The 13810-nt window shown below is 38.8% G+C and overlaps 1 protein-coding gene across 1 annotated transcript in view; it reads right to left on the reverse strand.

The window, feature by feature from the left end:
- Positions 1-13810, reverse strand: part of Pkhd1l1 (PKHD1 like 1) — a 125782-nt gene that overhangs the window by 39358 nt on the left and 72614 nt on the right. Inside the window, exons 46-50 of the mRNA XM_013353909.1 lie at positions 13092-13221; positions 9293-9534; positions 7429-7565; positions 4457-5486; positions 2404-2595 (exon numbers count right to left, since the gene is read on the reverse strand). Coding sequence (XP_013209363.1) covers positions 2404-2595; positions 4457-5486; positions 7429-7565; positions 9293-9534; positions 13092-13221 — 1731 coding nt within the window. The remainder of the gene's footprint in view (positions 1-2403; positions 2596-4456; positions 5487-7428; positions 7566-9292; positions 9535-13091; positions 13222-13810) is intronic.

A 13810-nucleotide genomic window follows, 5' to 3' on the forward strand; every position in this document is an offset into this window, starting at 1 on the left:
GAATTAGACTAGTCACAGGTACTTTTAGTAGTTAGCATATTGCTGGTATATTCATGTTGTAAATTTCAAAGTGGAATAGGCTACTATTGAAATGCCTTATTTTTGTTTCAAATCATCAGTCACCTTATTAATATAGTTAAATAGGGGTTGGTGTATTGGGCAATATTGAGAGCATATTAAACTGCCATTTTGTAATTATTTGCAAAGTTTTGAGGAAGAGTTGTTGGGAAATATTATTTTCAGGTGTGTGACTTTTGTTTACACACACTTGTTTAACTCTGTGAAGCTGTGTTACTGTGCCTGTCTAAAACACCTGATGGTCCTAAAAAAAGAGCTGAATGACCAATAGTGAGACAGGAGCAAGGATAGGCGGGGCTGGCAGACAGAGAGGATAAATAAGAGAACTCTGGGCGGCGAGAGAATGAGGGGCAAGAGAACAAGGAGAGGAGGACGTCAGGGGCCTGTCACCCAGCCACACAGTCAGCCACGGAATAAGAAGGGAAGCAAGATACACAGAAATAGAGAAAGATAAAAGCCCAGAAAGAAAAAGTAGACAGGATAACTTAAAAAAAATCAGACAGGAAACAAGCCAAGCTAAGATCAGGCATTCATAACTAAGAATAAGTCTCTCTGTGTATTATTTATTTGGGAACTGGTTGGTGAGCCCCTCAAAAAGCAAAAAGAGAAAAATATCACAAAACAAAGAATGATAAATATTGATATCATCAAAGGACAGTAAAGAGCACTTGATTTGTTGACAAAGTCCCTTTCTATAGTCATAATTCCTAACGTGTTGGGATTAGACATTCACGGGTAGAGATTTAGTCATCAAAAACCTGCATCATTTGACTTTACCCAGAAAATGTAAAGAATAACATTTGTAAATGTTGTAAAGATGTTGTCTAGAAAATCCTTGATTATCAGAAGCTTTCACTCATTGTCAGATCTCTATTCTATCATCACAGGATGCGGAAAACAAAATTTTTTCATTATAGATAGATATTTATGCAGAGAAAATATAATTAAATAAACTTAATGAGTTTTGGACTCTACACTGGCAGGTCATAAAATAACAATAACTTACTATCCAATTAATTACATTAGATATTCAAGCCATTATTATAAAATTGGCTTTGTGTTAGATGACTTTTCTGAGCTAGGGGCTAGTGCAACTGTCCAAGCACGGGTAAAGTAAGCTAGACCGAACCGTCCTCTTTAGCGTGGTATGTGTAGCAGCTGCATTTCCAATGTTACTACATTTTCGATTAGGAATGGGTTTATCAACATACAACCCATTGAAAGTCAAAGAATATTAGTAATTTCTCAATAGAAGACAAATTGATAGGTGAAATAGAAATAGATGGATATGCAGATTTGAGTCACTCAAGGTAGGCTAGCCAAGGTGTAAATGAGAAAATATATACTTAGAGAAATCCCCAAACTGACTCTTAGTAAGAACTAAGGGGACTAAGAACCATGCTTCCTAGACATTAACCAAGATAATTGTCCTGCATAGGCCAATGCTTTGAAGGTATAGTCTCAGGATGGTGCTATTCAAAAGCAATAGAACTTTGAAAAAGTGCAGCCCTGTGGGAGGTATTTGGGTCATTAAGTACGGGCCCTCACAATAGGAATGTGAGACAAGGACACAGTCCTTTTATTCCATTATGTGTTCCTCTCCAGGATGGACCGTCTTGCGACAGGCTCAAAAACAATTGGTCTTGCTGATCACAGACGGGAAGTTCCAAAACTGAGCCCAGATAAATCTTTCTCTGTACCAGTTAATTATTTTCTCAGGCCTTTGTTGTTATAATTGACAGATGAGTGGCAACATTACACACTGTATGGACCTGCAGAGGTCAGTGCAACTACCGAAGATTTATGACATACGAAAAGCAAGGTTATGACCACATCCCCTTTTGGCTGAAAAGTTGGATCTGCATTGTGAAGAATAATAAATTAGCACAGCCTAGTCTGGTAATGATGCCAAGTTCAGCAGGTGTACTAAGCACAGCAATCCTGTTACTAATCAACAATCCATAGCACTACATATACATCTATTGACCTAGGAGATGCTAAACACATTCTGTGTCATTAAGCAAGCGTAGCAAAAAAATTGTCTTCAGCTTAATATATCTATCTTTACTGCCTTGCTCCAATGGCTTTGGCAACTTTCCTGTTCTTTGTCATAATATTGTCTGGTGGCTCCTCAACCGACAGAATATCATACACCTATTTATTGTCCCTCCAGCCCTCACTTTGAGTAACTGCTGTCCTGCCTGGACTATGTCTGGTATAAATGTGCTCTTTGCAATGTTCAGAACACCGTGAAGAAGATAATGAGAAACATTTAGGAAAGCAAAACATTGGACTTACTGACTCAAACTGTTCCAATTCACTTACCAAAAGAGTCTGAAAGAACTACATCTTTTTCAAGCAGAGACACTGGAGAAGGCTTGTTGAATGCTACCCGGTGGAAACTGACCGAAGCGTCACAGACAGATCCGGGAAAACCAATGCTCCATGCAGCCTCTTGAGCGCAGTGGGAAGGGTCTAGTAGGGAGCTGTGGGGAATAACGGTGTGCCCTCTGTGCCCTGGGGAAGAAACAGAAGCAGCACGATTGCTATTTTCTATCAGGAAATTCATAAAATTGATCTACAGCATTACTAATAAATTGTAGACGTCTTGGGAGAGGGTTTTGTTTTCAAGAGACATGGATGCATTGGTTTCACAGCAGACTTTTCTGATAAGGGACTCACCACAAATCTATTTGGAACACAAGACATGAAGCATCCACGAGAGTCAAAGTAAGGGATGGGAGAGAGCCCAAGTGGCTTGATTAGGGATCCACAAAAGGATTCGATTCTGAGACCTCTGCTCATATACCGCGCTTTTAAAGAAATACATGATGAGTTACTAGAGAAAGCCCTGCACTGACTCTGATGGTGGGAGAGGGAATAAAGCCTTCGGAAGGACCAAGGGGACTAGATACCATTCCGGCCAGGCACTAAGCAAGATCTCTGTGGGCCAATGAGGTAAAGTCACCTTTAGAACCTGCGTTAAGTCAGTTAGTGAAAGCTACACAGAACTAGAGTGAGAACCACGACAGCAGTCTAAAAGCTAGAGTTAGAAAGGGAGACAGACTTTATCAGCTGTCGCTGAGAACTCGGACCATGTGAACATGGAAAAGAACGCATTTCATCTTTCAAGGAGACCTTCAGAACCCAGTCACTACTATCTCTAGGTTTATCTGACAGTTCATTCTTAAAAAGTATTCGGCAATGCACCCACCTACGCTTCCCACTCTGTTTAGACAGGTCCAAAATTAACAATTTGTAAAGCTAAAACCCTTGAGAAATCACGAATATATTTATAGAAAATATGACATATTTGAACTTATGTTACTTAAAATAATAGAAAAACATAGGACACATATTGGTATTTTTCTAGGTTTAACATACCTATTTAATAATTTCATAAACTTCTTTATTAAAAAAACTGGCAAATAAAAATCATCACACACTGACTTTAACCAAATCCAAGTGCATACATCTCAATAAAGTTTGATACAGTTAGAATAGCCACTTTGAAGCTATGGAGCTATACATTGAATTTTACACACTTATTATCAAATATATTTTTTATGTATCTATCCACCATCAAAACAAAAACAAAATCCTTAACAGAGTTAGAACTAGAAAAAAACTATATTATATCCTCTCTCTTAATTCTTGTCAACTTAACATATTTTTAAACAAATACAAATTTAGAATTTAAACGACAAAGGACTTGAGAGCAGTCTTGCCACTTCTTTTTGAAAGTATTCTAATAATGGCATATTCTGACTGCATGATTTAAAAATGGGGTTTGAATTTATATCCATTTGTATTGAGTGTATATACTTGGAATAATGAAGACAATTTTTATCTGAATGAAAACTGAAGGCAGATAGAGGAGCTCCAGCACTGAAATGGCAGCAAGTAGTAAGTATCTCCACTAATGTTCTTAGCACCATCACTAGCTCATAGTCCAGTTGCAAACGGTAGAGAAAAAGAATTTGTTTGAAGGCTGCATCTGACAGTTTAAAGCTCTTTCAAAAACAAGTCTCTCTGGCTGGAGAGATGGCTCAGTGGTTAAGAGCACTGATTGTTCTTCCAGAGGACCCGGGTTCAATTTCCAGCACCCACATGGCAGCTCACAACTGTCTGGAAATGCAGTTCCATGAGATCTGACACCTTCACACCAATGCACATAAAATAAAGTTAATAAAATCATTTAAAAAAAAAACAAATCTCTCATCAGTGCCTAGTGTTTACTGTAATTTTCAGTAGTATAGTTTACTGCTGGGCTATAATCTGTGATACTGGTGAATTAGCTAGCCTTATTTATTCAACTTTGTGTAAGCTTAAGTATAGCTTTAATATCCTTTTATCACAAATTGAAGAGCAATATTACCTGTAAGTGAACCATCGACATCGATCAGAACTGCTTCGTGCTCCCATCGGAAGCCAGCCTTATTTGGGGTGTGGAAATACTGGATGTCGACAAACTTTGTACTCCAGCCTCCGCATCGGTCATTACAGACCCCAGTGATGCTTGTTATTCCCAAGGCCACACAGTCACGACGGTCAAAATTCATGAAGTGTACGGAGGACACAGTCAGGCCTTGACTAAATGGGAGAACGAGGCCTTTCGAAGTGCAAAATGCAGACCCCATTCCCAGTTCATCAAGGTGACCAACAATTTTGGCATTTTTAATCACAGCTCCATTGGTTTCACCCCATCCTCCAACATAAGGAGCCAGAATCCTCTTGGTCTCAATCCCAGCCTCGTAATTATTCACCGTCAGAAAGTTGTGGAACTGCAGAGCCCCTCCATGGACCCACTCGGCTCCTTTTTGGCAATTCCAGACAGTGAGTGAATTAAAGATAGCAGGTACGGGTACTGTAGAGGTACAAGATCCTGTTTGCATGGGGAAATATTCTTCAAAAATCCACAGTCCAAACCACCCTTGAGAATGAACAGTATTGTTAAAGAATTCTCCAAGAGGAATTCTTTTTTGGCAGATGTTTCGGTCATAGGAGGGGCCATCCGGGTGATCATTCATTCTGTACCAAAAGCCAAAGTGAGTGCCACCAGCAGCCACATTGTGCCGTATGGTGTTGTTAGGGTTGGTTACCCAGAATGCGGCTGGAGTCACGTCATCATTGAGGAGACTAGTACTTTGTTGTACAAAGATGGCCAAGTTATACTGTAGAATATTGCCGTGTTCAATGCCATCCTCTATGAAAAAGGCTCCTCCCTTTATATCATATATAATATTCCTCTCAACAAGAAGGTGATGTGTATTGTGGATTGTAACAGCTCTGTTGTAGGTTTGATGAATTGCACAGCCTTTTACATAAGACTTGAACTGTAAATCTCCAAGTAGGTGCCAATGTATTGGGTATCGTCCCAAACGGAAAGCTTGACCAGCATGGAATACCTGTCATGCCAGAAATAACTGTTCAGTAACTTGCTGTTTCAAAAATAATCTCCAAGTTCATATTAAGATATAAATATATTTATATTAATATCCTCCATATTATTCATGCTATTACTTGAAAATAGTATTTTATTCTAAATACAATATTTGATGTAATTGAATACAATAGGACAGTATGTGTTAGGTCAGGAACAGAGTGAACAAGCACACAAATGTAATGGCAAACCTATTGTTGCAAGGTAGCTTTGCTCTTTACTATGCTCAAACCCATCTTTGACTCTTTTGCGTTTTATCTTCTCTCTACTGAACTTTTCTATTTAACAAAATAAAGTTCTCTAAATGTCTTCTTTTTCCCGATCCTTTGATTCCTATATATAAGAAACACTTGGGATATTTATCACGTGCCAGACACTGTATTGCTTTATATGCAAGGTCACAGTCTTTACCATAATCATAAGAGGTCACCACTTACTTCATCTCACAGATGAAGAAAATGTAAACAGTTCGAGTGCCTTGTTTACACCTGCAAAGTTCAATGCAATCCAGGTGGGAATGAGTCCAGATTAGGCGCTGTTACTAACCATTCAGCTCTCTCTTCTCTCAAGTCTATGCTCTAATTAACTCTCTTACCTAGTATCTAAATTATCTAATTATCTATGATCTAATACACAAGATGCTAACAAGTGATTTAACATAAGCCAATTGTCTATGGAAAGAAAATATTAGAATAGCTATTTATTCTTATTTTTTCTACAAAATTAGCTATCACTAATACATAATATACAGCTCAACTCTGGAAACTCAGTCAGTTCATATCTCAGATGTCACATGTGTAATTTATCTTAAGAAAAGGGTATGGCAAGATGGAAGCGTTGACTCTGCTACTATCGTTGCTATCTAGGAGTTCCCAAAATGGGTTTATGGATCTTGGTATTGTACATCTAATTCCCTCCCTCCTCTTTTCTTCACTGAGTGCTTGATAACAACTGGTACATCCTGAGGATTATTAAGTCTGATTATTGAAAAGACATGAAGAAGATTCTGAAATTCATAAAATATTAGAGTTTGAGTAAAGGTAACCAGGTAGCAATTTTAAGTAAACACGGTAAGGAGAGGGCTCTCTCTCTCTCTCTCTTTCTTTTTTTTTTTTTTTTTTTGGATTTTTCGAGACAGGGTTTCTCTGTAGCTTTTTGGTTCCTGTCCTGGAACTAGTTCTTGTAGACCAGCCTGGCCTCAAACTCACAGAGATCCGCCTGCCTCTGCCTCCCGAGTGCTGGGGCTCTCTTATGAAGTGACATTGAGAGGAAACCCAGTAACATTACGAACGTGAAGTATGCAAGCTTTGATGAATAACATTTTAAACTGAACAAAGAACAAGGACTGTGGACATAAGTCAGAAATGTGCTTGACATAGTTACATAAGGAGGCCCAGGTGTCTAAGCTGACTTGAACAAGTCACAGGTGACAAAATCATAAATAGCTAGAATTCAGGTCCCATGGTCCCACGAAAGGGAATGGAATTTTGTGTTTTAGATGTGCTATGATGCCATAATTAGGTTTTGAATTGCGTGTGTACCCGGATATGATTTATGCTTTTAAAAACAAAGAAACAGCTGGGCAGGTGGTGCATGCCTTGAATCCCAACACTGGGCAGGCAGAGACAGGCGGATTGCTGTGAGTCCGAGGCCAGCCTGGTCTACAAGAGCTGGTTCCAGGACAGGTACCAAAGCTACACAGAGAAACCCTGTCTTGAAAAATCAAAAAAGTAAAAATAAAAAATAAACAAATATTTGTAATGATCAAATAAGTGAATAATTGGCTGTACTAAAACTGTTCGCTTATCTGTCTGCTATCATATCGGACGTAGAGTATGGCACACAGCAGGAGCTGAATACATATTTATTATATGACACCTTGGTGATTTAACCATAATGGTCCTTACCTCTACATATTCTATCCTTCCAGTTACCATGTTAGCTCCAGGTAAAGGAGCATGCAGCATAATGCAGCCTCCAAACTGGTCACTTCCTATTTCTTCTCCGAACTTCCCTTGAAGGCATGTCTGTGTAGCAAATTCTCCTGTAAAAATATTTCAAAGCAATATTCAAGACATTATTGTTAAAAATTTCCTTATGCTCATTTCATATTTCTTTATTTACATGTAATTTTAACCTTAGTCTCAAATATAATTCTTACATATTCATGTCTTTTTTTTTTCTAGCTAATAAGAAAGCTAAGTGTGCTGTCTTAGTTATCTTTGCATATTCTAGGGCATCTTTTGGAGATAGTATTAAATAATATTTGAATGGTTGAGTAAATAATGATAATTGTATTTTGTTTATGGTTTCTGAAGCTTCCTCTTCAAATTGGAAATTACCATAACGCAAAATTACGCTTGATTAGTGGTAGATTCTGACAGCCCAATTTGCATAACAGGAAGTCTTTTCCTTTTAACAGCTTGAGGCTTGCTTTCATGTCTACTGTGAGACTTGATGCAGATAAACTGGAATCAGAAAATTGGTCATTTAACATAAAATCCAATGAACCTATGCTTGCCTTTGAAGAAAAAGCTATTAGCTAACTTGTGTCTGCTGTTTTATCATCAATTACTAATGATTACAAAAATATTAAGAGATAACTTGCCAAAAGATATTCTGCTTCATAGTATAAACACATCATTAAGGTGCATCAATATCCAATAATTCTCTACTGTGTGTTCAGGGCCTTTCACTAATTCCCTTAGACATCATAGCTGTTGACTTATGTCTGGCCAATGTCACATAAACAGAAACAATATACATCGTTTCAGAACCTAAGCAATTAATATGTGGCTTGCTCCTCTCGTCATCTCATCTTTGCTTCTGAGATGATTAAAGCCCATATTGAGACAAAGCCGACATCAATCTGAATTCTGGGATGGTAATGAGAAGGGTCTTCTGTTGAAGGACCAGACAGATGAAGCATGAATAAGAAGTATCCTTTGTCAGTGAACATCATGGATATTTTAGGCTTGTTGACTAATGGGGCATAGTGTAGCCCTGTGCTTGCAACTATGGAATAATGTTATTTCTAGAGAAAACTTTTGCAACATCTGGAAACCATTTTTGGCTGACACAGTGATGGGAATGTTACTAATATTTAATTCATATACATCAGGCATAATTGCAAAACATCCTTCAGGGCATAGGATAGAATCTCATGCAAAGAATGATTCAGACCAAAATTTCAAAGGCATTGGAGCTATTCTAGCCTATCTTAAAAGTTATAGACCTATATATCTACATTCATATCTCTTTATCTTCTCATATATCAAATTTTCCATCTAGTCAACATTGTTCATGAACTACCTTTTACAATATGTATCTATGATGAAATTACCCTCATATATAATGCAGACTTTGGAAAAGATGTAAAGACTTGCTAAATAAAACATCAAATACTGTATTCTGCATTTTCTTGGTAAATGTAAGTGATGTAGCTTCTGGATGATTTATGACTCTGGAGTTACCCAAGACCACATGGCGAAGGACCTTGAGAATTGAAACGTATAGCAAGAAACCACAAGAATGGGGAGGGACTTCATCAATGGATTCCAAGTACACTCATTTCTTCCACTTTGGTATCAGTAATGGTCATTTTCATCACTATATTACAGGTATTTTCAAGCCATCAGTGATTCCAATTTTCCATACTTTATGCCCACATGGTATGTTTGGATGTTGAAAATAGAATAACACACTTCCGTGGAAATCAACATGTCTTGAAAATTAGCATGATCACTGTCGGACAATGGATGGGAAGAATACCTGTGTCAAATCCATCAGGACACGATGGGATTTTGTCATTCCATTCCACATTTTCAGACCCTCTTATCAAGATATTTCTTGTAAGAAGTCCAACCTCTGCCCTTGCTTCAAACACAGTTCCGTCTGGAAGCGTGACAGTAATTCCTAAGTGTGTGTAGTTTAGGGGCCTAGTTAGTGTTATGCTCATCCCGTCAGACGACACCGATGCAATGGTTCGTTTCTCATTCTCTCCTTGACTGTGTCTATAAAATTTTAAGAAAACATTTACAAATTAGCATACACATTTGCCATATTTGTTTTACACATTTGAATGCTTCAGTCATAAAGTAAGGATTTTCATTAATTACTTTTTTATTGATGTGACTAAATATCTAAGAAAATAAAACTAAATGGAAGGATTTATTCTAAAATGTACTTTAACAGATGTAGCCCACCCTGTCGTGGAAGGTGTGGTGGCAGGAGCTCAAGGCTCACTTGGCCTCCACCACCAGGAAGAGAGCAGAATGGCCATGTCCAATGCTTCCTTTAACCAGGCTCCAACCTCCTAAAGGCTCTACAGCCTTCCAAACAGCATCCCCATGTGGGAACCAAGTTTGCAAATACACAAATCTATAGGGAACATTTTGTATTCGACTCACAGCACTGAGTAACGTAATTAAAGTTCCAGTTAATACAAATTAAGTTATGGACAGAATCATAACAGTCTTGAGAATAGAAGTAAAATATTTATCTGTATTATAGCTGACATTTATATTCTTCTTTATTAATTAATTAAATATTTTTTTTATTTTACATCCTGACTGCAGTTTCCCTTCCGTCCTCTCAAGGAAGATACTTTTTTTAAAAAAAATGTCATGCCCTATTCTGAGAGGACATTTGAGAAAATTATTTTGTATTTAGAGTAAGTTTTATGACTCAAACCTAAGGGCTAGATTATTTCAGAGAGTACAAAAATATTCATCTATAGCTTTAGGGATCATCCTCAGAGGTTCTCTAATGAGAATGACTGTGTACTCCCAGCGAGGACTGTAAACAGCTTTGGTGGGAAGGACTGTGCTGCTGGCATCAATGAGAGAGGCCAGAGAGCCTGCTGAGCATTCTGTAAGGCACAGATGAAGCCTTCCTGCAGCCACGATCATCTGGTCAAGGTACCAGTCATGGCGAGGTAGAGAAACTCTTACAAAGGAACGCCATTAGAAGTTTCTAAGCAGAGAAAATTTTCGGTTGCAGTTTATTCTCTAATATCCTCAAAATTCCAGCTACCGTAAATGACTCTTGTTAAGTCTTGTAAATTCTATGATGCACACATTCATATATTCAGTTCTTTATCCAGTTTGTTTTCTAGGGGTCTAGTTGGCTTTCCAGGCATAGAGACAAACCCTGGAAACCGCAAGCAGAACGGGCCTCTGACTTTAAGCTGAGTGCACCAAGATGTTATTTCACAGTTTCCACAAAGTGTGATTGGTGACAGGCAAGCTTAGCAGAGATGACTGTGCTTTCTTTTGTTCTTCTTTTTCCCATAATTCTTTCTTAGCTTGAAAAACTGGGTAAAATGCCGGTGTCATATATAAGCTAGATTAAAAGTGAACTCTGCCATCTCTCTCACCCCGTCTAGATTGTTATTACAGCTTGCAGACTGCTCTGTTGGCACTCAGAAGGACCATATTGTGGTTCTCTGTCGTGACTATTTCTCTGTCTCGTCTTCTGGTCTGGCTGCTGCACATGGAATTATTTTAAATTATTTTGCCTGCTGAGCACTTAAAAAAAAACTAGAAAGACGCTGCTGTCATCCAGACGTGGTAAACGAAGTGAAACTGGAAGCAGGGAAAGCTAAATGGGACAGAAGTTCAAGGGCAGAGCTAAAGGGAATTGATGCATAGAAGGATAGGGTCAGGGGCACCGGCAGGTCGGTGCCAACGCTCCGTTGAAGTAGTTGAGACTCTGTTACAAGCGGAAAAAGGACTCATGGCGTGAAATAGACACGGAAATTTTTAAACAGTTTAATGATAGTTTTTAAAGGATAATGGTGAAAGAAACTAGAGGACACAAAACAAAATGGCTTTCCCAGATGGTAAGGGACCACAGGAACCTAGATCCCTAAGGACCCATGGAGGAGTTGCGGTAACACGGAGAGGTGGAGATTCCAGGATGTTTAAGAGTGACTCAAAGTCAGATCCCGCGGGTGGTATGTGGAAGCAGTTCAGGCTGTTCCTGAACTGTCTTAGCTCAAGAGGCTATAGAAAACAAAACAAAACAAAACAAAACAAAACAAAACAAAACAAAAAAATAAAAGACAGGACCAAGTTCCTTTTCCTCTGCAACAAGGCTGGCCGAGGCCTCCCTGCATGGGGACTAGGTTCCAAAAAGCCGGCTCCTGTGCCAGCACCAGGAACAGGTCCTGATCCCACTGCTAGGGACCCCACAAATGTACCAAGCTACACGACTGTCATCCACATGCGGAGGGTCCAGGTCGGTCCTATGCAGGCTCCTTAGCTGCCGGTCCAGTGCCCATGAGCTCCCGTTAGCTCAGGTCAGCCGCCCCTGTGGCTTTCTGTGTCAGGATCCTGACCCCTCTGGCTCAAACAATCCCTCCTCCCTCTCATCACCTGGACTCTCAAGATTGGCCCACTGTTTTCTGCATCCAGAAAAGCTATTTTCTTAACTCTGATTTTGTAAATTCTCAGATTGGATTCACCTGTGAATAATGAATTACATTTGATGGGAAACCTCTTAACTTTTTTCCTGATGTTTTGGTTGTGAGCCTAGCTTCCAGTCCTAACTCATGTTTCTTAAAAGCAGCTCTATTCTAAATTGTAAAGATTTCACATAGAAAGGCTATAAATAAAGATTTTCTATTATATTAATGAGCACCATGATTTTCCTCCTTTTTTTGTCATTATATAATTTAAATTTCCTTCCAAGGGGAGAAAAAAAAAGGCACTTACAGAACTAAGTTTGTAAGTATATATTTATCTCTTCCCAACATCTGCAAGCCTATTTTTAACTTGAAAAATGGCATCTTGCATTTTAATTTTTTTAAAGTCAACCATGGACTTGGCAGGTCTGTTTCTTGTCATAATTACTCTTCGTTTCCTGGTAAACATAATGACACTCAAACTTAGTGTCTGTAATTTAAATAGCAAGCTAAAGCTAAAACAAACGAAAGCTCCTCTCGTCCTGGCTCCCCCATAGTCTCGGAAAAGCTGCACTATATGTTTAATTTCTTAATTGCTGGAATATGTAACTACATGGAAATTAAGGGGCGTGGGTAACTTCAGTTGTGGGAAGTTCTGCTAGCTCCCTCATTGCCTATGGATTTCTTTGCCCATTCTGTCGCTGCCTCCAGGTTTGCTCAGTGGGAAACGCTGCCAAGCCTGTGGGATGAAGGAGTTCTGGCGGCTGCTCAGCATGTCCTCCAGTGACCCCCACACAAAAAAGCTCATTTACATGTTTGTTTCCATGGTTGTCTGTAGGTTTCGCAGCACAGTGAGTCGATTTCAAACGACTTTTAGGAGCAGAATGTTCCTTTTCAGGGAAATCTCACCGAAGAACCTAACCCTGTGAAAAAGCATTTTATTGCTACACATTGTTTTATTATGATTCAGATCAGTCACTAAAACCTCAACACCGTGGTGATCTCACAGAGGCTAACATCTGACCCACATACATTTGGCTGTTTAGGGTTCTTTACCAAATGACTCAAGTCAGAATAAAATAGTTTGGGTGAATTCCAAATCATTCGTCTTTTACACAGATAAAAAAAAAAGTATATCTTAAATAAATCAGCATCGCTAGATACCTGTGTCCTGTGCTAGCAATCACGATGCTCTCTCCCGCTTTCCACGTCACTGCCTCTTGTACAATCAATGTCCACTCTCCCGCATTTGCGGTGTGAGCCAAACGAGTCCAGACCACAGGCACGGGCAGACCTGGAAGGCACACAAACACCCAGCATTTCCTCAGATGTCTTTTCGGGGTTACTAAGTGCTCTCTGCATTTGAATTCTGTCGAACTGGGGAAGACTTATTCTGCCTTAGGATTTCACCACTTATCTCAAAAAAAAAAAAAAAAAAAAAAAAAAAAAAAAAAAAAAAAGAAAGAAAATTCTTGCTTTGGAAAATTGACAACAACATGCTTCCATAATGATGTATTTATGTTCAATGTTAATAAATTGTGCTTCTGCAATGATATCTTCTGTTTGTGAAAATCTTTACAGAAACAGCATAAATTGTGGTATTATTATTGTTAGCATGGACTGTTTAAACTGATAATCTACAGATAAATCATAGATATAAATTTCTAAGAAATTGCAGTAGGATGGATATTAGTCCCACATAGGACATTTATGGTCATAATATTCCTGTTCATGGCATTCCATATTCAAAAAAGGCTATGATTTTCCTCAGATGGAAGACATCAGTGTGAGGCAGGCGGATCTCTGTGAGTTCGAGACCAGCCTGGTCTACAAGAGCTAGTTCCAGGACAGGCTCCAAAACCACAGAGAAACCCTGTCTCGAA

The sequence above is a fragment of the Microtus ochrogaster genome, unplaced genomic scaffold (assembly GCF_000317375.1).
Source record: "Microtus ochrogaster isolate Prairie Vole_2 unplaced genomic scaffold, MicOch1.0 UNK19, whole genome shotgun sequence".
Classification (NCBI taxonomy): Eukaryota; Metazoa; Chordata; class Mammalia; order Rodentia; family Cricetidae; genus Microtus; species Microtus ochrogaster.